We start from the raw sequence: 26,599 nt of genomic DNA on the forward strand, positions 1-26,599 counted from the left end.
TGTGCATGCATACTGTGACACACACACTTTCATATACATATGTACACCAGCAAGAACACATGCACACACATACACTTCAAGTACAAGAATTCAAAATACTCAAAAGCTTAAAACTCACCTGACATTTTCATGCCGCTGAATATAAATTTTATGGAACATGGAATCTTTGGCATTGCCAGCAATGTCTGCTTTCATTTCCATAGCAACATGACGAGGAAGCACTGACAGCAGAAGCCTCTCCTAAAGGAATAAATGAAAACATAAATACACAATTAAATAAATAAATAGATAAATAAATAGTGAATGTAAATAAATGAAATTGACGTAATAAATAAATATGACAAAAGAAAGAAAGAAAGAAAGAAATTGCAAAAAAATGCTAACACTTAAGTGTCTTAGTTTGAATAAAATTCAGTCAAACAGCTACGAGAGAAAACAGGAGAAGTTCATCGAAACAACCAAACTTTTGAAAAGCTATCGATCCCTGTTTGCTCCTTTGTGTAAAATGTATGTGTCTGCTGTGAATTTTAGTGCAGCAGATAATCGTTTTCTCTCTGCATAAAACGAACCGATATGGCTATGATATGGCTTCAATATATATATACACATGAGTGTCAAATCTAATTCTGAAACTGTTTATACTTGTGATCACAGGGACTCCTAGCTGTTTCAAAATACCCCCCCCCCCCCCCCCTTATTTACCTGAAATACTCACCACCACCTATCCCACCACACACTTCAGTTTCCCCTCACCTGTTGCTGGTTTTCCCTCTGTGTCGTCAGGCGAGCCTCTATGCAGCGCCGCGTCTCTAAGAATGCCTGCCGCTGAGCCACTTCCGTGGGATAGTGGGTGAACACTCCAGCCACATTCACACACACAAAGATGAAGATGTTGGCCACAATCTGAAACAAGTCGCGTAAAGCAAAATTACTACATTTAGTCAATCTGTCAAACTCACAGAATGAAATTGAAGACACTGCATTTTTTTCACCAAGACATACAGCTTCGTCGACTCCATCAGTCCAGTAGTTTTCCCTTGTAAACCAAACTAGGGTTATGTTGGTAGATTATCAAACCCTTGAAGTGTTCAAAGTTTCAAAGCTCTAGCTTCAAAAATGCCTGAAATAACGGCAATGTTAAGTTATTATGAATCGAACATGACCCCTGTGACCTCCAAACTTGACGAGGGTCAATCAAACTTGGGTCAAGTTGGGAGATTATCAAACTGTAGAAGTGTGAAAGGTAAACATCTGAAATAACCTCAATGTTAAGATTTTATGAAACGAACATGACCCCGCTGTGACCCAAAAATTTGACGAGGGTCAACCAAACTGGGGTCACTTCTTGAGATCATCAAACCCTATAAGTGTGCAAAGTTTCAGGGGTCTAGCTTGAAAAACATCTGAGATAACCTCAACGTTAAGTTTTTTGTCCATGGACAGCCGGCCGGCCAGCTGTGACCATACAGATGGACACATATATGAATCCTAATACTCACCAATTACTCAGGTGAGTAAAAACAAGTCGCGTAAGGCGAAAATACAACATTTAGTCAAGCTGTCGAACTCACAGAATGAAACTGAACGCAATGCAATTTTTCAGCAAGACCGTATACTCGTAGCATCTTCAGTCCACCGCTCATGGCAAAGGCAGTGAAATTGACAAGAAGAGCGGGGTAGTAGTTGCGCTGAGAAGGATAGCACGCTTTTCTGTACCTCTCTTCGTTTTAACTTTCTGAGCGTGTTTTTAATCCAAATATATCATATCTATATGTTTTTGGAATCAGGAACCGACAAGGAATAAGATGAAAGTGTTTTTAAATTGATTTCGAAAAATTGATTTTGATCATAATTTTTATATTTTTAATTTTCAGAGCTTGTTTTTAATCCAAATATAACATATTTATATGTTTTTGGAATCAGAAAATGATGAAGAATAAGATGAACGTAAATTTGGATCGTTTTATAAATTTTTATTTTTTTTTACAATTTTCAGATTTTTAATGACCAAAGTCATTAATTAATTGTTAAGCCACCAAGCTGAAATGCAATACCAAAGTCCGGCCTTCGTCGAAGATTGCTTGGCCAAAATTTCAATCAATTTGATTGAAAAATGAGGGTGTGACAGTGCCGCCTCAACTTTTACAAAAAGCTGGATATGACGTCATCAAAGGTATTTATCGAAAAAAAGAAAAAAACGTCCGGGGATATCATTCCCAGGAACTCTCATGTCAAATTTCATAAAGATCGGTCCAGTAGTTTGGTCTGAATCGCTCTACACACACACACGCACAGACAGACAGACAGACAGACACACACACACACACACACACACACACATACACCACGACCCTCGTCTCGATTCCCCCTCTATGTTAAAACATTTAGTCAAAACTTGACTAAATGTAAAAATGGAACCATGCTGAAGTCCTGGTAATACTGGCATTCATATAGATTTACTATTTATAGTTTCTTGCATGGAGTAAGCCAGAACATAAAGTTTGTGTTGTGTGGCTTGCCTTAAAGCGTTATCTCCCCCTGATTAAGCGACCATGTTGAATTGCATTCAAATGTCTTTGTCAACAGCTCTGTTAATATTAAGCACTAAATTTAGTAATACATTTACCTTCATCTTAGACTACCTCTCTTTTAGACCTACATTTCAAGGATATTAGTAAGTCTTGATAGAGAGGTATCACTGTATACTGTAGGGCGGGGATGTAGCTCAGTCGGTAGCGCGCTGGATTTGTATCCAGTTGGCCGCTGTCAGCGTGAGTTCGTCCGCACGTTCGGCGAGAGATTTATTTCTCAGTCAACTTTGTGTGCAGACTCTCCTCGGTGTCCGAACACCCCCGTGTGTACACGCAAGCACAAGACCAAGTGCGCACGAAAAAGATCCTGTAATCCATGTCAGAGTTCGGTGGGTTATAGAAACACGAAAATACCCAGCATGCTTCCTCTGAAAGCAGCGTATGGCTGCCTAAATGGCGGGGTAAAAACGGTCATACACGTAAAAGCTGTGGGAGTTTCAGCCCATGAACGAACAAACAAACAAACAAACAAACTGTATACTATGTCCCTTTTAAGACCTTACTTTTTCTGAAATTCTGTTCATAACCTCTGTAAATTTACCTCCATTTAAAGACTCCCTCCCTTATAACTGCGTTACCAGGACTAAGACATGGTATCACTGTATGGTACATTCCGCCCGGTCTTGTTCTCGTTCTTCACTACCTGCTTAGGAAGGTAGGAGTGCTGGTGGTTCATGATGGCAGCGCAGGTGACCTGGGCCAACGACAGGACGACCCCGCTGACCACTGCAAGGCGCATGCGTATGGGCAGGAAGGCGTAGCTGAGGTAGACGAAGAAGATTGTACACCAGACGCCAAGGAAGGCATCATGCGGTCGACTGTCGGTGGTCACTAGCAGTATAGTCACCAGCATCAGCGCCAGCACCACGTAGCACACCCACACCAGCTGTCGTTCGTTTATCGGTGACCGGTTGCACACCACCTGAGAACAATAACGAGGAAAGAATCAAATTCAGCACAAAATGAGAGAAAAAAATAACGAGATTTGACACTTTATATATATATACATGTATCATACATATACAAGTATATTACCACTAAGCACACCCACACCTTAGCTACTGCTCGTTTGATGGAGACTGGTTGCATACCAACTGGGAACGGATCACAAGATCAAAAGACTTTATGCAGCCAAGAACATTTTGAACAGTAAGAAAGTGAAGTTTCAACAATATTACTACAGACAACAAGGTAAGCCTGATCAAGATCAGCACCATCAAGACAGTGAAACAGAAATAGAAAAAACTCACTCGTGCAAAACCATGAGTGAGCGTGGGAGTTTTAGCCCATGAACCAAGAAGAAAGAGAAGATAATGCGCATTATACTGGGCAAGAGCCAGCATTGACAACAGCCACCTGCATGCAGCATACGCAGATTCATGTTATAATGTAACTTAGGTTATCTGTATGTACTACCATGCATACTCATTCACAGTTTTCATTAATTTATAGCTGTATGTGATGTCCTATTACCATTTTGTGTCATGGAAAAATTAACTCTGATTTTAATTAGTTTAGAATTTTGGATTTTGTGTGTGTGTGTGTGAATATTTTTAATGTTTGATTTTAGATGATTTAAAAGGTTACCATTAACATAAGTCTGTTCCTTTTCATCCAATAATAACATTTAGGTTGCAAACACAGTATTAGTCAGGTAAAAGCAGTTACAATATTCTTCACACAAAAAAAGAAGCCCTGCTTCTTTGACATGAAAGCTGACAAGTTTTATCAGTTTTACCTAACAATTATTTTCCATAGAGCCTTTTCTGCCACGTGTGCCTTTTTCTGTAAATGAAAAACATTTCACAGAGACTGTTTAACACCGACTCAAAGAAATCAGCAGCAGAAAAAAAGAAAGTACGTACATGTATACAATTTTTTTCTCTCCAATTAGAGTCTGTTTTCCTCTCAGAGACTACAGGGAATGCATGCCGGTCACTGCAGCCCTGACCGCCGAAGCTTTCATCAATCATCATTAGCGGCATGTCGATTATTTTGTCTCTAGAGACCAGTGTGATGCTGCAGTTGTTGTTTTTAAACCATTCTGTCTACAACTCAGTTTACTCCTGGTTTTATTCACTTCTGACAAGGAAAACTTATCTATGTTAAAAAAAAAACCCACAAAAACACACACACACACACACACACACACACACACACACACACAAAGAATCTTAGGAAAGTGACATATAAAGAAAACACGGGATACTTCTTTTATGAGCACATTATACAGCACAGTATAATCCTAAACTTTATTTCTCTGGCTGCAAGGGTGTTTTTGTCTGACCTCAAATGTTCTGGTGTCGTCAGCTTTAAGTTTTAACACACAAAAACACAACACACCTTTCATGAAAAAGAACACTTCAGTAATAAAAAAAATGTGCCCCCCCCCCCCCCCCCCCCCCCCCCTTATTAATTTTCAGCTTCTCTCTCTGACATTTTAAACTGCCAACAACTATCCACCCCTTTTTTCCCAACCAGAGTCATTTTTCCCTGACGCCATTGTACAGCCTGCGTGTTGATTAAAAGCAGAAAAAAGAGAAATTGCTTTCTCTGATAGGTCTGTCCTCCACAAAACTAGTGTACCGAGCATCCTCCAAAACAGCGCCTGTCTACCTGCTAAGTGCTGCTAAGAGAACGGAAGCCACAGGTGTGCCTTCTCTCACCTTTGTGAGTACAGAGCGCTCGCTATATGCGTCTCTGCTACTTTCTTTCTTTCTTTCTTTATTTGGTGTTTAACGTCGTTTTCAACCACGAAGGTTATATCGCGACGGGGAAAGGGGGGAGATGGGATAGAGCCACTTGACAATTGTTTCTTGCTCACAAAAGCACTAATCAAAATCAAAAATTTGCTCCAGGGGCTTGCAACGTAGTACGTACAATGTATTACCTTACTGGGAGAATGCAAGTTTCCAGTACAAAGGACTTAACATTTCTTACATACTGCTTGACTAAAATCTTTACAAAAATTGACTATATTCTATACAAGAAACACTTAGGTAAAAAGAGAAACAGAATCCGTTAGTCGCCTCTTACGACATGCTGGAAAGCATCAGGTAAATTCTTCCCCCTAACTCACGGGGGGTGTCTCTGCTACTAGGTCTCATATATTATGAAGGAGATCATTAAAGGGTCCATGCAATGATTATGCTGTAAATTTCAACCTCAAACGGCAGCACAAACAAATTTATTTTTCAAGAAGATGGGAGGTTTGAAAAATACGTAGTTATTCTTAAGTACTGTGTGGTTGGGGGTTATTATTAGGCAGAAGATTATGTACATTAAAATTCCTCAAGTTTGAGGTACAAGTAGATCTCAGCGGTCATGCCATGATTATGAGGTGCATTTCACCTCAAACTGACAACACAAACAAATCTACTTCACAAAAAGAATGCCTTTTTGAGTTAGGGTATAATTAGTACTCTGTAATTGGTGCTTTAAAGAACACTAATGTACACAGTGAGGAGATCAAATAACAAAGGGATGTAAGCGCTCTAAATATAGACAAGAGTAAGTGAGAGCAAAATGTGGAACATAATCTCCTGGTACTTAGCTGAGATTAGAACTGAAATGAACAAGCAGTTTTTTTATTTAGTCAAGTGGTTTTATATTCTACATTAGCAGTTCAACATCAGCTTAAACAAAGTAACGTGTAATAATGGGTGCAGGAGTTGAATGACGCACACACATGTATTCGAATGACGCACATGTATTCACCAAGTGCCAATGTGGCACAATCACTGAAAAATGTTCAGTAAAAAAATCAGGCTTCTAATTTAGCTGCTCTTACACAGACGTACCTGACCCTAAAATAAAGCATGAGGGCAGAAAACAACACTTTGTTCAGCAACAACAAAAACGTACACACATACAGTGTGTATAAGTATGTGTGTATAAAGTAACACATTCTGCAAGAATTTAATTTAACATTTCAGCAAGTTTATTCATTGGAAGACACTTTTTGAGGAAAACAGAAGTGCTTTATTTGAGTGTGCTGTGTTCACTTGAAAGCTATGAAAAGCTTAATGGTGCATTGCTTTATGATATTATGCATGATGCACATTTTTTTAACGTTTTTTTTTCTTTTCTTGATTTTTACTAAGACATGGTTAATGAAATAAATATGGAGAGAGTTCGATCTGAAGAAAATAATAAACAGAATTAAAAGAAACCATAACGAACTTCAGTGTTTCAGAATGGGAATTTAAATTCTTTGTGATCTTCCCTATGAATAACGTAATACCTTGAGTGAACCGAGTTGTTATTTTATTGTGATTGTGGTTAGTTTAAAAGGTGTTTTAAGCTACTTTTTTTTCTCCCAGAAACGTTATGCACTATTGTTGGTTTTTTTTTGTTGTTTTTTTTAAATATACATAAAGACAAGAATTTAATTTTAGAGAGAAATCAACACCCTTCATAAACACAAAACCTGTGAAGATTTTTTTCGATCAACTGAGGTAATCAGCTGCAACACTAAAAGCTCCTTCTCATTTCGTGTATATTGTTTTTCACTTGTTGACATTTTTGTCGAGGCACAGGAGCATGCAAAGGAGACCTTAGGGGGCCTTGTGCTTTTCTTCGGTGCAAGTGTAAGAATACTACAATTCTGAGTGACCTGCTGCAGCACAGCTGATCTCGGCTAAAAAAAAACTTGGTCAACATAGGTGGGGTAGAAAGTGTTAATATACACCTTTTATTTTAGACTCCCTCCATTTTAAGACCTTGTTTGTTTGTTTGCTTAACGCCCAGCCGACCACGAAGGGCCATATCAGGGCGGTGCTGCTTTGACATTTAACGTGCGCCACACACAAGACAGAAGTCGCAGCACAGGCTTCATGTCTCACCCAGTCACATTATTCTGACACCGGACCAACCAGTCCTAGCACTAACCCCATAATGCCAGACGCCAGGTGGAGCAGCCACTAGATTGCCAATTTTAAAGTCTTGGGTATGACCCGGCCGGGGTTCGAACCCACGATCTCCCGATCACGGAGCGGACGCCTTACCACTAGGCCAACCGTATTTTAAGACCTGATATTCTTCGATTTTTGGAGGTCTTAAAAGGGGGGTTCCACTGTACGCCCATTTTAAGACTGATCCTTCTTTTTAAAACCTGGTTTTCTCAGGAATGCAGGAAACAATCTTGGTTGACACAAAAACAATTGTCATTCTGTCCAACAGGGTAGTTAAAAAAAACTTGTAGCAACAACGTTACAAATTCATCAATTCAATCAAATATCAAACTATTACATTAAGATTTGATATAAAGTTACTGATTTAGTTTAGTTTTTTTTAGATTTCAAGAAGTATAAATCAGTCTGTATAGTCTAGCAGTATAGCTGGTACGCTGCTGAGAATCTACGAGATATAATAGCACAGCGGGTGCCTAATGATCCTGGCTGGTTGCCGTAATGACGTTGTTAAAAGTAAAGTACCACAAATTACCAGTTATAAAGCGATTCCGGCACAGCTAGACACCAAAACTAACCTCGAGACAGATGAGAAGGAGCATGACGATCCCCAAAATGGTGCCCGTCACAGGAAAGGTGCAGCCTCCCAGGTAGTAGAAGATAAGGTGGATGAGACAGCAGACAATGACAATAGCAATCAGCACTGTCATGGAGGTCTGGTTCAGCTTGAAAAAGTAGCGCTGGTACAGACTCTCCAGTTTGGGGTTGGAGAACTGCTTGGTGGTGAACACTGCAGAAACCTGTGGAGCACAGTAGATAGTTGCTGAATTAATAACTTGGCAGTTAATAATGTCATGAGTGAGATTATGGCCATATAATATTCATTAATTCAAACTGACAGAACGAAGAAGGTACCCCAACCCTGGCCCTTAAACACACACAAAAAAGGTGGAGGACAAAACAGAGCTCGCAAAAAGAAAGAAAAATCAGGGGTGGGGTGGGGGGGTTGGGAGGGGAGTTGGAGAGGTGACAAAATCCCCCCCACTCCCTGTCCCCCTCAAAAACAATTAACTACAACAAACAAACAAACAAACAACAATTAACAACAAACAAACACCAAAAACAACTCATAAAAAAACAGAATCATACACTTTTATCAGACAACCTAGCTGTTCTTTCCATTCTGGATTTCTTATCACTTGCTCCTTAATTTTACATTTAGTCAAGTTTTGACTCAAAATGTATTAACATAGACGGGGAATTGAGACGTCAGGGTCATGGTGTATGTGTGTCTGTGTGTGTGTAGAGCGATTCAGAGAAAACGACAGGACCGATCTTCATGAAACTTACATGAGAGTTCCTGTAAATGATATTCCCAGACTTTTTTTTCTCTCCATTCCTTCAATAAAATTTGTCTTTGATGATGTCCATCCGTCTTTTTGTGAAAGTTGAAGCGGCACAGTGTCACACCCTCATGTTTTGATCAAATTGATTGACATTTTGGTCAAACCATCTTTGACAAAGCCTGGACTATGGGATTGCATTTCATCTTCAAAGGTGTTGTGTGTGTGTGTGTGTGTGTGTGATTAGCATAGACTCAATCCTGTTGTTTGTGTGTCTCTGTGTGAAAGTATGGGGGAGGGGGTGGTGTGGTCACCCCTCCCGTGACCGGACACCTGCAATGCACAGACAGTTTTGCTATGGCCCAAGGGTGTCCGTTCATGAGAGGGACTGCTGTACTGGCTTGTCAATTTCAGTACGTTTCCACATGAAAAGTGTCAGCGATTTCCTTGCTGCAGGAAATTGACAGAGCTTAGTAAAATTAATACTGTCTTGGTGAAAAAATGCAGTGCGTTCAGTTTCATTCTGTGAGTTTGACACATTGACTTAATGTAGTCATTTCGCCTTACACGACTTGTTTTCCTCAATATAACTACTTGAATTCACCAGTTTAAATGCTGGGCTAGTACCGGTTATCTTTATAATGACAATACTTTGTTCAACTGAAAAATGATCATAAAATAATTCCACCCAAACTCTATTTACTACCACGGATAAATACTAGAGTGAAGTAATCTGGATTTACATTACTCATAGTCATAAGTAATGTTCAGATGACAAACAAATCAATACAGCTTTTTTGTCAGTTTCTATTTATATGTGACATAAAGTAGAATCCGTGAGCCATGCAGTTTTATAGGAAGGCTGTATGTATGTGCGTTCGTGCGTGTGTGCATCAGGTGTGTGTCCACACGTGTGTGTCAACAGACATGTGCCTCTGCACACAAAGTGCAGCTATATCACAGTCACACTCATATCAAGCTTCAAAAACTGATGGGAAGTTCTACTTCCAGTATGAACATCTCCTGATTCAAATCCCAATTTGGTTCTTTGTGTCCTCACAGACCTCTAAACTTTTTATGAACATTGACTGGTGCACTATAAAGACCAACAATAGAACTCACCTTCTGCATGTTGCAGCATTGCCCTCCTGCAGTGTAGTTGATGTCCAAGGAGTCGATAGTGCTCTGCTGCTTGGCTTTCTCCTCCTGCGCTTCAAACTGTTCTTGTGCTCGCTCCCACGCCCCCTTCCGCACACCCATCTGGGTGGCGGAATGGGCATCTGCCGCCAGGGGTGACGGTAACACCTTCCCGCTCTTGAACCCCGTGTGGCTAGCCGGTGTGGGCCCGCCATTGGTGGTGGGAGTGGTGGGGGTGCTGCCTCCCAGCTGCAAGATGGCTGGGGATCCACGATTGTGGTTGTTCACATCCACATGAGGCAGCTGGTCGCTGTCTGTGTCTGTGCCGTCCTTGGACTGAGGGTTGATCAGCTGCAGTTCCACAACAGACATGGTGGTGCTAGGACACTCATGACAACGGACACACCCTCAACATGCACCTTTTCCCCCCGAAATAATAAAGCCAACGGATTGAACTTGAAGAATTCCCTTCATGCAAGAGTGCGTACACCTGAGGTAGTCTGACAGAATACACAATTTGCTCAGTGCAGGCACCACAGAATCCAGTCACGAAGTTCAGAATGTCACTATGATTATGACCTCACAGTCTTATAGCTCTGCCTGCAGTCATCCACACTTGGGAGTTGATTGTTTTTGTCGAGCACATGTAGCGTGTACCTCAAACTGGCATGCATGTCATTAGAAGCCACAATATCTTGCTCTTCTCAGCATGCAGTGTGAGTCAAGTATTCATGCACTATTGCTCCCATTGTGACCCTGAACCACTGCTCGTTCAGCATGCTTTTTTTATGGATGCACTCGATCAGGTACATGATGTACTATAAATATCAAAATCCAGGAGCAGAAAGTCTGTCAATAATCAACAGCATCACTGAAGAACTCGCACATAAATCACCACAAAGGCATGCAGGCAGAACTCGACATGGTTTGCTCACACAATTCAGCATGAATTACTAATTGTAGATCTGCTGACAATTGATGCTGTTCTGTGGACCTCGTGATCCAGAACTTGTTGTTGGTTCAGCATGCAGTGAGGCCAAAGAACTTACTCAAATTACACTCTCAACCTTGGTCTGGCATCAGCAGTTTGAGTTTGTTCTCAGCAAGCAAAGTTGTCAAAGAGGTTAAAATAAATTAACAGAAATTACTGTCTCCGTTCGCCCTCAAGACTCAGCAGTTTGTTCAGCATGCAGTGTTGTGAGAGAACTTAACTCCAATGTATTCATTACAATCACCATCCAGAATCAGCAGAAATATATGTTCAGCATGTAGCATTACATGTATTTCAAGAACTCCCTCTTCATTTCATAATCCATAGCAGGTACATGGTCGTACTTTCATGACTGCATGCATTGAAACAAAATGTGTCCATAACAACAACCCGAGTTCTACTAGAATGACTCACCATCTTCAAAACCCAGAGCTTCTATTTTCATCATCTCGCTTCCTGCAACAGAAGAATTAAATAAAATAACATGGAAGAAAACAGAAGAAAATTGACAAAGAAAGCAAAGACTAATGAAACAAGAAGGGCAAAGCCCATACGACTCACATGCTTGACCTTGACATGACCTTGACCTTGAGGGTCAAGGTCAAATAACTAAACCTAGCAATGACATCATACACTAAGAACTGCTTTACACATTTTTCCTACCAAAATACATGACCTTGACCCAAGGTCAAGGTCATCCAAGGTCATGCAACACAAAGCTGTTAATTCAAGACATAGGAAGTACAATGGTGCTTATTGGCTCTTTCTACCATGAGATATGGTCACTTTTAGTGGTTCACTACCTTATTTTGGTCACATTTCATAAGGGTCAAAGTGACCTTGACCTTGATCATATGTGACCAAATGTGTCTCATGATGAAAGCATAACATGTGCCCCACATAATTTTTAAGTTTGAAACAGTTATCCTCCATAGTTCAGGGTCAAGGTCACTTCAAAATATGTATACAATCCAACTTTGAAGAGCTCCTGTGACCTGGACCTTGAAGCAAGGTAAACCAAACTGGTATCAAAAGATGGGGCTTACTTTGCCCTATATATCATATATAGGTGAGGTATTCAATCTCAAAAACTTCAGAGAAAATGGGAAAAATAGCTGTTTTTTAGACAACATTTATGGCCCCTGCGACCTTGACCTTGAAGCAAGGTCAAGATGCTATGTATGTTTTTTGGGGCCTTGTCATCATACACCATCTTGCCAAATTTGGTACTGATAGACTGAATAGTGTCCAAGAAATATCCAACGTTAAAGTTTTCCGGACGGCCGGACGGACGGACGTCCGGACGGGGGGGACGGACGGACGGACTCGGGTGAGTACATAGACTCACTTTTGCTTCGCATGTGAGTCAAAAAACCCACCTGAGGTTAACTTTCCACTGCTTTATTCCTGGAATAGAAGAAACAAATTTACATACATGTTATTCTTCAAGCTGCATCGATCATCAGCCAATAATAATACCCCCCAGAAAGCAGATCAAAAGGTCTGCTAATCAACTCTGATTATACAAAAGAAAGACCACATAAAACACAAACCAACACAAATAAATTTACAAATCCGTGCATGCATGTGGGTGCATGTGTTCATCACTTTATGTTCCACTGCAAAAGATAAAAATTATTATGTTTCATTCTAAGCAGAAAGAATCATTTCCTAGCCAGCGCTACCCCAGCCTTCTCACTTTTAGTCGACACCTGTTGCAAGACCAGCCCATGTACATAAACAGCTAGAACACTTCCATCAACACCAGTACTAATTATTTAGCTCTCATCAATCTTAGGGCCACAAGGACGCATAATTTCTCAGTTGGTTTCCTGTAATTTGTACCTATGCAACCGGCTATTATCAGCAGAATCTTTATCAGTGACGATGTTATTTCCATTTACAATTTTTATCCTTACATATTTCTATAACAGGCCTGTTTTTGTCATAATTAATAAAGCTCAAAATCATTTTTATCACAGACAAAGGGGACACACGATACTAAACAATAAATAGAATGAAAATAAAGCTACACAGGCACACACACACAAAAAGCATGAATTTCACTTTCTTAACAAAGTTTCTGGCTTTAAAATCAATAGAAAACAAAATAATAAAACCAAAAACAGACTGTGAGTGCCTGCGACAGCCATAACAATCTGCAATGCCAATATCAGGACCCTCAACACCTTGAAGCTGACCTTGTCAAGTAGCTGTGTAAAATATTCAAGTAGAAGACTAAGTGTTGGTCACTCAGGGGAGCCATACATTCCCAGGGACACAGCCCTCCCCTAGGGTCACTCACATTGCCCTGCTACAGTGGAACCCCCCTTTTAAGACCTCCAAACATCTGAGAACATTCGGTCTTAAAGGTGGTCGTCTACATTTTTTTTTCCAATAATCTTATGGTTAGATTTCGCTAAAAAGTTATGTCAGATGATGAATGAACCATGGTGAAAAAAGTTATAGAAAAAAAAATATATGTAAAAAAGATTTTATTTTTGGGTAGCGTGACTCACGCTTCCAATATTTCTGTTTTCTGTTTGCTGAGAACATGTGCTTTGCCTAAAAATACTGACCAATCAAATTCATGTCACTATGCTTATAAGCCACGCCCAAACAAGTGCAGCAATTAACAGTTTGACACTGGAGCGCTGTCCACGCTTTTTTTTAAACGCACGAAATGCACACTGAGTCATTTGCGCTTGGTATTTTCCAAATAAGGATATCCTACTATGAGTACTACGCTGGAATACTACAATGAATTTTCAAACGGCTACACTGGCTTCGTCTTTCCTGATCGAAAGGGGGTGTATTGTTGATAATTGTAAATAATAGACTCTGCATTTTAATGGTCAAATGGCGATTTCGGTATAAAAATGTAGACAAGGACCTTTAAAAAGGGGGATCAGTCTAAAAATAAAATAGGGGTAACTTTACTGAGGTTATGATCAGAAAATCTAGACAAGTAAGGTCTTAAAGCCGGGGAGGTTTTACTGTATACTCAATATCACTGAAACTCCTCAGTGCTGGGGTAAGGCCAAAAAGAAAAATATGTCTGTTTCCGGTAACCCGATCGGCCGGCCCTATTTTTAAGCGCCGACCCTAAAGGTTTTTTCGCTTTTCGCACACAAAAAAACAAAACAAAACAAAAACAAGAAGGGCAAAGCCCATACGACTCACATGCTTTACACATTTTTCCTACCAAAATACATGTGACCTTGACCCAAGGTCAAGGTCATCCAAGGTCATGCAACACAAAGCTGTTAATTCAAGACATAGGAAGTACAATGGTGCTTATTGGCTCTTTCTACCATGAGATATGGTCACTTTTAGTGGTTCACTACCTTATTTTGGTCACATTTCATAAGGGTCAAAGTGACCTTGACCTTGATCATATGTGACCAAATGTGTCTCATGATGAAAGCATAACATGTGCCCCACATAATTTTTAAGTTTGAAACAGTTATCTTCCATAGTTCAGGGTCAAGGTCACTTCAAAATATGTATACAATCCAACTTTGAAGAGCTCCTGTGACCTTGACCTTGAAGCAAGGTAAACCAAACTGGTATCAAAAGATGGGGCTTACTTTGCCCTATATATCATATATAGGTGAGGTATTGAATCTCAAAAACTTCAGAGAAAATGGGAAAAATGGGAAAAATAGCTGTTTTTTAGGCAACATTTATGGCCCCTGCGACCTTGACCTTGAAGCAAGGTCAAGATGCTATGTATGTTTTTTGGGGCCTTGTCATCATACACCATCTTGCCAAATTTGGTACTGATAGACTGAATAGTGTCCAAGAAATATCCAACGTTAAAGTTTTCCGGACGGACGTCCGGACGGATGTCCGGACGACTCGGGTGAGTACATAGACTCACTTTTGCTTCGCATGTGAGTCAACAAAAAAAACGGGAGGTAATTGCTCGATGAGACTTCACACGCGTAAAAAACATGGCGGCCAATGACGCCGGGAAAGAAAAAAACACACGTAAAAAGACGTTAACAAAACGTAAGAAAAAGGTTAAAAAAAATTTAATTTAAAACAAATAAAAAATAAAAACCACCGACCGACCCTATTTTTTTTCGGCGATGTTACCGGAAACAGACATAGTTTTCTTTTTGGCCTAATATGTTCTAATCCAATTGGACTCAGGGAAGTCATTTGGTGTGGGCAGTCAGCCAATCCCCAAAACTCACTTCACATCGCCTAAAAACTTTGGCCTTAATTGCTGTCATTTTGGCAGAACTGACAATATACTCTTCATGGATAGTTTACGATTCAAGACTGCCTAAAAGTTCCGAAAATTGCTGCAACCTTTGTGGTCATTTCATCAAAAAAGAAAGAAAATCCAAGCAACAACAATAGAATTATATTGGCGTGTCTTATGATTCTCCATCATACAGTTGACCCCAAATTTAAGGCTTAAACCTACCTTTTAGGCCAAAAAGAAAAATATGTCTGTTTCCGGTAACATCGCCGAAAAAAATAGGGTCGGTCGGTCGTATTTTTTTTTTTAACCTTTTTCTTACGTTTTGTTAACGTCTTTTTACGTTGTTTTTTTTTTGTTTTTGTTTTTAAAGTCTTCCTTAGTTTACTTACAATTATTTAGCACATGTTTCTGACCCAGATATATTGAAACTAAATAAAGTATACTTGACTTCATATTTTTGTGTGTGTTTTTGTTTTGTTGTGTGTGCGAAAAGCGAAAAAAAACTTCAGGGTCGGCGCTCAAAAATAGGGTCGGTCGGGTTACCGGAAACAGACATATTTTTCTTTTTGGCCTTAAGACCTTGCTTCTCAGATTTACTGCTTAAAACCTCCATAAATTGACCTTCATTACGTAAATGACTCCATTCTTTCCTGATTTTCTCAGATTTTTAAACAAACACTCTCGGACACACCAGTAACCAGGTAGGGTACTTGTTTTAATCAATATTTCGGTAGCGACAAACTGCCTTCTTCAGGGCGGTAATATGCTGAAAGATTTTGTAAGATTTCTCAGATTTTGTAAGGACTCTCAAAAAGAGGGTTCCACTGTACAACAACTGCAATATTGTCCTGATACTGTGCCTGGCAGCTCAGCTCCAGGAAGCCACTGTGCAAACAGCAAGAGTGTGACTGTAATGCTTTGTTGTATGCAACAGCTGGTGTTTCTAGGGCATGAAAGAGTGACAAAAGAAAGTGACAGAGCGAAAGGATATGAACATTATTAAGCTTATAGAGAGGGGAAAGATATTATACAATGAAAAAGGTAAGAAATAACTAATGAGTTTCATGAGCTAGATGAAGAAAAAAGTAACATTAGCTGATTAGGTATTTGGGAACTCATGCATTTTACTCAATCAAAGAAAGGTTAAAAAAAAAAAAAAAGATAAAAAGAAAGAGCTGAATACTCTTAACAAAGCATTTATGGTAAGTACAATTTCTCAAGTGGTTTGTAATCTATCACACATGTACACACACATGTGGGTGGCCGAGTGGTAACGAACTTGTGCTCGGAAGCGAGAGGTTGCGAGTTCGACCCAGGGTCAGGGCGTTAGCAATTTTCTCCCCCCTTTCCTAACCTAGGTGGTGGGTTCAAGTGCTAGTCTTTCGGATGAGACAAAAAACCGAGGTCCCTTTGTGTACACTACATTGGGGTGAACACGTTAAAGATCCCACGATTGACAAAAGGGTCTTTCCTGGCAAAATTGTACAGGCATAGATGATAGATAAAAATGTCCATCAAAATACCCGTGTGACTTGGAATAATAGGCCGTGAAAAGTAAGATATGCGCCGAAATGGCTGCGATCTGCTGGTCGATGTGAATGCGTGATGTATTGTGTAAAAAAAATTCCATCTCACACGGCATAAATAAATCCCTGCGCCTTGAATATGTGTGCAATATAAATTGCATACAAAAAAAATTAAAAAAAATAAATCCCTGCGCTTAGAACTGTACCCACGGAATACGCGCGATATAAGCCTCATATTGATTGATTGATTGATACGTGTATGCACACAAACATACGCAGTAACAGAACACATACATACATACAGTGACATAAACACATTTACAGTGTCACATTATGTGTGGATTATAATGTACTAATTAATACATGTATGATTCAAAATAAATTTTGATTTCAAAATGTCAAGAAATCTGAACTTAAATAGATTAAGTTATAAAACAAACAGAAAAACAAAGTGAAACTGAAAGAACGTAAAATAAATGAACAGAATTAATGGCATGCAACATAGAAATGAGAGTATATGAATACATTAATTATACATCTCATTCTCAAAGTTACTGGAACAACATTTAGGAGCAGCAATTTATCATTTACACAAACACCTTATATATGAACAGCAAAACAATGCATCCATTGAATCAAACTGAACCTGAAATAAAACGCACTGTCACTTGCCACCATCAGATCAAGGATCTAAGGGTACAGAAGCAAAGCCAAAGGTGTTTGTGTGTCAGTGTGTCATTTGATGTGTGTGTGTCTGCGTGTGCGTGTTGTTTGTTTGTATGTGTGTGTGTGTGTGTGTGTGTGTGTGTGTGTGTGTGTGTGTGTGTGAGAGAGAGAGAGAGAGAGAGAGACAATGACAATGACAATGACAATTCTTTATTTAACGAGGGTAGTAGATTAAGCAGTGGTCTGCTTTTTTAGAGAGAGAGAGAGAGAGAGAGAGAGAGAGAGAGAGAGAGAGAGGGAGAGAGATCTCTCAAAAAGAAATCCCCGAAGAGTGGAGATCGACACTAGTTGCACTTTCACCGAAGTTGCACGAGTAGGTTTAGTAAAAACCCTGACACGATTCTAAAGTCACAAGATCACCTTAAAATCCACACACAACACAGGCTCCTCGAAACGTGCCTATTCCCCTCACCCTTTTCGTACGCCACAGTCTCAAAGGAGTAACAGGTCCGTCGCCGAGGAATCACAGAACGTGACTAGCAGCGGCAGAGAACCGCGATGCTGTTGCACCGACACTACATCAGTTAAATAGTGAAATCGATCGGTGACGCCGCCATTCACGTTTTCAGCGGAGCTCCAGGTGTTGTGACGGACAAATCCACAGCGTGCAAGACTGCCGTCCGGCCTACGAGGCCCCGCGTGCTACTTTTTCCAACAAGGGGACAGTTAAAAGTCGACCCGAAACTATTATTTACAGAGATCCGTGTCAGCGGATGACTTCTTCCCTAACTTCCGTCCACTCGGGGTGAGCGCATTGTTTTACCTTCATTGGCTAAAATTAGAGGGCGCAACGGTAACCTAGGTTACATGATAGGCCACACAAACATTAAGACACTACACACTGTCAACACACACACACACACACACACACCGCAGATATCACAGCGCGGTCAACTCTTGATGCTGATGATGAGAAAATGGGCAAGCTATCAAAAACAGCGCAGTGGAAAATGCTATTTCGCTCACGTCCGTTGCTCGCTGTCTCAGCGATGACTCTGAATATTGCGATGCGCGCTTTCACTTTCACGGGCCAAGAACACTGACAAGGTGCGCCGCCCACGTTTCTGTCTGTCCTGTCTGTCAATGCATGCGAGTGTCTGCCGCTCAGTCTGCTCGCTGGCGACGATGCCGTTCGGCTTCCAGAGTTTCAGTCAATTCTGCCACAAAAACTGAGATGATCGGTGCAGGTGCACCTCAGTGAAGGCCGACGGTATAATGACCAGCCACTGGTCACGGTGCCTGCAAGACTGACACACAAAGAGCTGGTTCTGTACGGCTGAAATCAATTTCAACTTGAAGATCTAATCCGGCCGTAGATCTACTTGTCTGAGCAGTAGCGCACCTAACTCACAGAGATATAGAATCTCTGTGACCTAACCATGCCGTGGCATCGGATTGCAGGTTTCTTGGGTCCTTCCACTGAAGTATTTGAACACGGCTAAAAGATTAGTTTCTCTCTCTCTCTCTCTCTCTCTCTCTCTCTCTCTCTCTCTCTCTCTCTCTCTCTCTCTCTCTCTCTCTCTCTCTCTCTCTCTCTCTCTCTCCCTCTCTCTCTCCTCTCCCTCCGTCTCTCTCTCTCTCTCTCTCTCTCTCTCTCTCTCTCTCTCTCTCTCTCTCTCTCTCTCTCTCTCTCTCTTGTTTGTTTGCTGTGATAGTTCGGCTTTGATTATATTGTTTTCTGTTCCTGTTGACCCTATCTTAGGGCCAGGGCTGGATGTAAAAAAGCATATATTCGTGCTTATCTTTTACCCTCGATATCAGTACAGATTTTGTCTTGTCTTGTCACAGTCTCTCTACTTCTTCTTCTTCTTCAAGTTTTGACTACAATGATGACAATCTTCAAGCTATTATGTAGTTCGGCAGGTTCAAGTTAAGCGTTCAGCTTTTTCCCGGCATTCAGCTTTCTGATTCGATATATTACTCGAGACTAAAATGTTTGTTTCCTGGTCAAATTAAAGAAGTACATTTATTGAAGGAAGAAAAGCATGTCACTGAGTTTCTTTCAAATTTGTGTTGACATTTAATAGATTTCACCCCAAAAACGTCGACGAATTTCTTCGAAAACGTGCACCGAGTTTAAATTAAAAAAAAAATGGTTGAAAAAATTTGACCCCATGAAAGTTAAGTAAGCTCGATCATCACGGTACTATGGAAGGGAGGGGGCTTTTCAAGTGTGGAGTTTATACAAGATCAACCGACGAGGCTGAATCAGAAAGCTGAACACGTTACACGGGGCTTATGCGGACTTGTCGCAAGTTGCGACACGGTAGCATGCACGGGATTTTGCGACATTGCTGAGCAACAGCCGCAGTGAATGTGGGCGGATTTTGCGACACACTCCTTTTCCCTTATCAGTAAACTGTTATAGTATTCCCGACCGCGCTTGCAACATGCTTTCTGAGGTCTGCAAGAAATGCGAGTAAGCCTGCATGATAGTCCAGGCTCTTTGTCTGTCTGTGTGTCCGTTTATCCGTTCGTCCGTTTGTGTCCACGCGTCTTCAGTTTTCTTTTCGTCCGCTTTGAAGACTGAAATGAACCCGACTGAAGAAGAACGCTGTCCAGACTGGTGAAATGTCATCAGACGAAATACATTGATCACTAATGTTCTCCCCTGCTTCACCCCTAGGGCGAAACCATTTGCCCGACCCGGCGGCATCTGTATAGGAGTCATCTGATTGCCACAATTGTTTCGTCATCTGATGGCATTGTGGCAGTTCCTTTGCTTCGGTCCACAGACGTAGACGTAGAATTCTTCGATCCATAGAAGTCATAAACGTAGAATTACTTCGGTTTCTATTTATTCACGTAGAATGTTTTCGGTTCACATAGACATACACGAGGATTTTTGTTCAATAGACATTTTGGCTGGAGACTCTTTGTTTTTCTGAAACCGTGTTCCTTGAAATGTAAGCTCCATAACTCATGTAGACTTATTCTGCAGTACGGAATATACTGATCATGGCCGTAGAGGCTTTATTTGTATGTGTCAATGTGAATGTACTTGATTTGCATTACCGTCACTAAAACGAAACCGAATAGGGTTTGACTTGTAGTTACAGGGATTGGCTTTCAGATGCCTCAATTATAATTCGAAGAAGAAGAAGGTATCCCATATTTGTTCCCAGGGTCTTGAAACCGTGTTATTCTGGTCTGTATATTTCAGTCATGTTTTACTGCATGACTGACATCAGTTGTCGCATTCAGTATTACTTTGTTTTACGTTTGAAAAACAGCCTGTCTACAATGAAAAGGTGCGTATTTAATGATCAGGGTGTTTCTTCTTTTTTCTTTCCTTTTTTGACTCACATGCGAAGCAAAAGTGAGTCTATGTACTCACCCGAGTCGTCCGTCCGTCCGTCCCGGCGTCCGTCCGTCCGTCCGTCCGGAAAACTTTAACGTTGGATATTTCTTGGACACTATTCAGTCTATCAGTACCAAATTTGGCAAGATGGTGTATGATGACAAGGCCCCAAAAAACATACATAGCATCTTGACCTTGCTTCAAGGTCAAGGTCGCAGGGGCCATAAATGTTGTCTAAAAAACAGCTATTTTTCCCATTTTTCCCATTTTCTCTGAAGTTTTTGAGATTTAATACCTCACCTATATATGATATATAGGGCAAAGTAAGCCCCATCTTTTGATACCAGTTTGGTTTACCTTGCTTCAAGGTCCAGGTCACAGGAGCTCTTCAAAGTTGGATTGTATACATATTTTGAAGTGACCTTGACCCTGAACTATGGAAGATAACTGTTTCAAACTTAAAAATTATGTGGGGCACATGTTATGCTTTCATCATGAGACACATTTGGTCACATATGATCAAGGTCAAGGTCACTTTGACCCTTATGAAATGTGACCAAAATAAGGTAGTGAACCACTAAAAGTGACCATATCTCATGGTAGAAAGAGCCAATAAGCACCATTGTACTTCCTATGTCTTGAATTAACAGCTTTGTGTTGCATGACCTTGGATGACCTTGACCTTGGGTCAAGGTCACATGTATTTTGGTAGGAAAAATGTGTGAAGCCGTTCTTAGTGTATGATGTCATTGCTAGGTTTAGCTGAAGGTCAAGGTCATGTCAAGGTCAAGCATGTGAGTCGTATGGGCTTTGCCCTTCTTGTTTTTTTTTAAGGGGGGAGGGGGGGGGGGTGGCAATTGCAGTTGCAAATTTGTCTCCCAGTTCATGACGAATTTTCTCAATCAAGAATGTTGAATTTTGAGGATCAAAGTCTTATTTTCATTTCAAAGCTTGATTAATTTTCTTGTTCACAGTGTCCGGAAACTGGTTTCGCATCAGTAGCTCTCACTGACTTACTATTATCTATTTATGGATCGTTTACTCCCCTTTGGTTTTTATTGCTAGCGAATTTTCTGGTCAAATTTCACTCACCGACGTGTTACAGTGACGTCGTTGTATGTCACCTGTCAAAATCTCGGCGAAGAAATGTTGTCACCAGCGCATCCTACCACACCCCAGTCTATTTCAAGAATGCATGACATTGTAAAATGTGCTATATAAGTTAGGAAATGTTCTAACTGACCTATACGCTCACGTTTTGCAAATTTGTGCAGATGAAATTAGGCCAACTAAAACATAAAAAATAGAAAAGAAGAAGAGGTGCATGTGTGTGGTAATAGGTTAGCCTACATGGCACAAGCCCAAGCTTCGTCAGCCATTTTTTTTCTCTCCTTTTATTCTCTCCTTGTTTCAGATTAAACCGACATTTTTCGATCACTCAGATGTACATGTACATCGAGTCCAAAATTTCTCTTCACAAAATTGGAAACAAACGATTTTAGGATGAGAAGTATAAAATAAGTTTGGTCGAGTTATTACTAGGCTATGTTTTCCTACGACTAAGAATTAAGATGTCGCAACACTTTACAACAAACACACTTGCAATCAGCCTGACTGGGTCAGATTTTGAAGGACAAACTGAGATTAGCAAAGTCATTGTGGCATCTCGTAATTAAACTAGATGACAACCCCTGTAGGGTTAACTGACATGTACCTCATCAAGTTTTTATGGCTGCCATATACAGCAGGCCTGGGACACACTCTTGCGTACTTCAACTCATAGGCGCTTGACACCTTGTCATATCTAACATTTATCATTGGTAGTAGTGGAATCTGATCTGTCTGGTCATTCTGAAAAAATAAATAAATAAAAATAAATCATTCATTCGCTTGCGGTTTACCAGCAAGCGGCCGAAAACGCAACCAAGCTAAGTTCTTAATTGTTACTTATTGTTTGCCTGTGCACGAATCTGTTGGGATTTTCTGTGGAGTCCTCACGAGAAGGTGTTTAAAAAAAAGTTATTAACATCTTGAATTCAAGATTTATGAATGAACAATCTGAAATCAAGTGATAGGTATGTACGCCGGGACTCAAGTCCTCAGACACAGCAAGTTCAAGCAGTCAGAAGAAGCGACTTTGACACATGCACGTTATTACCGACATCAAGCGCCTTCAGTCTATACTATATATAGTTCCTCCTCCCTGCCTCGATCACCCCTGCCATGCGCCCCTATAACACGGGCTAATTCTCCTCTCTTTTTCACTAGTAGCGAACAGCGATCGAGTCGAGCAGGAACGTATTAATTTCATTACAAGGGGGGCGGCACCTCCTGATCAAGTTCCTTTACCGATTTCTGCTCATGGGCGCTTCGTCGCTTCATGGTGGGTAGCGTGTTGCAATCAAATCGGGCGGCAGGAGGGATGGGCTGAGGGGGGGGGGGGGGGGGGGGGGGGGTATAGGAAGGCTGTTTTGAATTGATGGCCCCAGGGCCGGCCTGAAAGTGTCGGTGGAGACCCGGACGAGTTTGGCGAAAGCCCTTTTGCTTGCACCTCATTTAGCCCCGTCACTGTTCACCAGTGTAATCTGCTGCTACTGCTGCTGCTGCTGCTTTTCCGATCCCAGTCTTGCCGGCAAAGTTAGTCGCGGCCTGGAGCAAAGGCATTCTACTGTTACGCTGTAATATCTTTGCCTCGAGTTTCCCCTTTCCCTGCCTCTAAGCCATCCTCTGTGCCTCGGACAGTAGTGTAATTTCGTCGCGTTCCGTTTTTTCTTTGGTTTTGCCGCTTTGGGTTTTATCTTTTGCTCTGTCGTTACAGCCGTGTCATCACTGAGTGTCACAAAAGAAGCTTTACAAGAGGTAATAAAAAGAGAAAGACTGGAATAGAGAGAGAGAGAGACAGAGAGAGAGAGAGAGAGAGAGACAGACAGAGAGACAGACAGACAGACAGAGAGAGAGACACAGACAGACAGACAGAGAGACAGAGAGAGAGAGAGAGAGATATAAAGACTGACCGCGGGCCAACTTGGTAATCACGACCGTGGTACAAAAAATGACAGTGAAATTAATACGATGGTCAGGTACTACACATAACACACACACACACACACACGCACGCACGCACGCACGCACGCATACACATACACACACACACACACACACACACACACACACACACACACACACGAAACACACACGCACGCAACAACAACAACAACAACAATTGTCATTACGGTTTTTCCTTTTCTGCACTGGTGGAATTATTGTCTGGATGTCATGCCTTGCCCACGTCACAAAATCACATTATAAATCGTAACTGTGACTGGACCCACTGCGGCCATACGGTCTGTTTTATCGCTGAATGGTCAAATCTTTGAACACGTATTCTTCGTTTTAGTGTGCACATTACAGGCTACATACATATGTGCTAGTTCTCATTTGCATAGATGTTGTGAAGGTATCGCCGGTTTCGTTAATTGAAGTGCAGCAGATTTCTATTACATTTCTTTTATATTTTAATTTATTATGATTTTTATGGTATAGTAAGGCACGGATTTATTTTTTGTGTAAATACATTTTTCTTTGCTTCAATACGTCTTACTGATGTACATTTGTGCAATGCTTGTGACCAGTGCTAAACCGATTACACTCGTTCTTGGAAACCTACCACTCGTAATACCCCCATTCCACACATCCGTTCTAGATCCCGTTCCCGTAGCGACCAAGGAACGGCACGGGAATGGGAGGGATCGGGAGGGGACCTTAATGGAACGCCAATGGACGTTAACGGAACTCCTTTGAACGGTAGGAACGGTTGGGAAGTGTGAGTTCGGGCTGCATGTTCAACATTTTAGCCATTCCCCGCCCGTTCCAAATGAACGGTAATGGAACCTTAACACATCGGCAACGGAACTCATGGATCGTTAATGGAACTTAATTTAACACAATGGTAACGCAACGCTAGCGCTCTCACACACTGAGTTGTCATACCCACATTCCACACATCCGTTCTAGCCAGTACGGTCAGACGCTGCTCAAAGATGCCCAAAACGGCCGTTTGCGCAGCGTCTCATTGTTGTGGCAGCCGTCCCCAGGACGGCTGGGAACGGAAGCTAGAACGGTTGTGTGGAATGGGGGTATTAGGTTGCAGAGATTGCCTTAGCCATTAACTACTGGCATTTTACCGATTAAAATAATTAAACTTTAAAGCCAAATAAAACCCGGACAAGTATAAACCAAGGTCTGCTGGTATGCGCTTGCAACTCTCATCTCTCTACATGTCTCTATCGTTCTTTCTCCTCCCCCCCCCCCCCCCCCCGCCCCCTCCCACCCCACCCCCTCTTTCCCCTGCTATAGCTCTAGCTGTCTTACTCTTTGTTTGGTTTACTTTGATCCTGTTTTTGACCAAGATAATGACATAGTATATTATTAGAATTGTCTCTGTCCGACATCACATTTGTATTATCCACCATTCGTGTATAGGGCACGTAGGGGAAGGGCTCCTAATATGGACCACTTTTTGTTTCACGCTGATAACTAGCTTGTTTTCTTGCGAAGAAGTTTCATTTTGTGTTTGGTAGTCCTTCTCTCTTAGGTTAACCGTTAGGCCTAATTAGAGTGAAATAGCTTTGATAGACATTCAGCAAAAATTAAATACAGAAAAAATCACAAAGGGTCCATATTAGGAGCCTGGGCGCCTAATATGGACCAGTAAAGCGGCCTTCACGAATCACTGTAAAAAGCCCACTTTACTTCAAAATAACATGATACAACTTAGTGTACAAGTCAGCCTAATTAAAATATGCTCTAAATTTATCTGTTTCGGGTTGATGAGAGCATTATTTGAAGCACACCAGGAAACTAAAGAAGCTTATCAAAAACAGAGTGAAAATAAGTGAAATTATCAACTTCCACAAAAAGAAGAATTTTTGTTGCATTTTTTTTAAATCTCGAGGGCTAGTTGTAGGTTATTTCCAGCAAGCTTCTTAATGAATTAATGAAAATAGCCTTTAGCTTTTATTTTCTTCGATTTGTTGAAGGTGGTCCATATTAGGGGACTCGCACATACTTTGAGATTTTGCTATTATTTTTTTGTGCAGTAGAAACTCAGGGTCAACACTGCTAAAATGTAACAAATACGGGTTTAGCTGTCATATATAGCAATTTTTGTGTGATAAAAGCTTTGGCTGTGGACAGAAACAAGTCCGTTTTAGGTGGCAAATTTAGAGTGAACGCTGCCAAAAGTGAAAAAAAGAGAAAAAGCCTAACGGTTTTGAGATTTGTGTTTTTGCAACTGTTTTTACATGTGCAAGTTATCCAGAGAGGGTGAATACAGCGAATAAAACTTTTTTGAGCGCTCTAGCGCCGTCAGTTTGTCAGAACAGAAGGTGGTCCATATTAGGAGCCGGTCCATATTAGGAGCCCTTCCCCTAATATAAGCGTTCGCTTGAGTTCGTGTCCCTATTATTTCTTGTTTACTACTGTACCATGTCTAACTGAATAAAACCTTGTTTAAACCAAGGTCTGCTGGTCACGCTCCACATTTCGATCGACAGGTTTTTTTTTTATCAAGTATGATAACCGTTAATTCCGTTCTTATGCTGGTTTATCTGTCGGAATGACCTGTTTCACAGAAGGTAGGGGCCTATTCTTCCTACTTATGTTAGCAAATACCGGTAGATTGTACGTCCAACAACTTACAAGACTTTAGTGTATAATAAACCACTGTACTGGGTGGACTGGGTGGCAAATGTACGTCCAACAACTTACAAGACTTTAGTGTATAATGAACCACTGTACTGGGTGGACTGGGTGGCAAATGTACGTCCAACAACTTACAAGACTTTAGTGTATAATGA

The 26,599-nt window shown here is 40.9% G+C and overlaps 1 protein-coding gene across 1 annotated transcript in view; it reads right to left on the reverse strand.

Annotated features, from left to right (window-relative positions):
• LOC138982610 (adenylate cyclase type 5-like) overlaps positions 1-18,197 on the reverse strand; it is a 65,295-nt gene extending 47,098 nt beyond the window's left edge. The window contains exons 1-8 of the mRNA XM_070355940.1: positions 17,853-18,197; positions 12,352-12,379; positions 11,387-11,428; positions 9,967-10,332; positions 8,080-8,301; positions 3,235-3,513; positions 754-903; positions 119-240 (exon numbers count right to left, since the gene is read on the reverse strand). Of these exons, the coding sequence (XP_070212041.1) occupies positions 119-240; positions 754-903; positions 3,235-3,513; positions 8,080-8,301; positions 9,967-10,332; positions 11,387-11,389 (1,142 nt within the window). The 5' untranslated portion in view covers positions 11,390-11,428; positions 12,352-12,379; positions 17,853-18,197. The remainder of the gene's footprint in view (positions 1-118; positions 241-753; positions 904-3,234; positions 3,514-8,079; positions 8,302-9,966; positions 10,333-11,386; positions 11,429-12,351; positions 12,380-17,852) is intronic.
• Positions 18,198-26,599: the final 8,402 nt, after the last annotated feature.

Source organism: Littorina saxatilis, linkage group LG12 (genome assembly GCF_037325665.1).
Source record: "Littorina saxatilis isolate snail1 linkage group LG12, US_GU_Lsax_2.0, whole genome shotgun sequence".
Classification (NCBI taxonomy): domain Eukaryota; kingdom Metazoa; phylum Mollusca; class Gastropoda; order Littorinimorpha; family Littorinidae; genus Littorina; species Littorina saxatilis.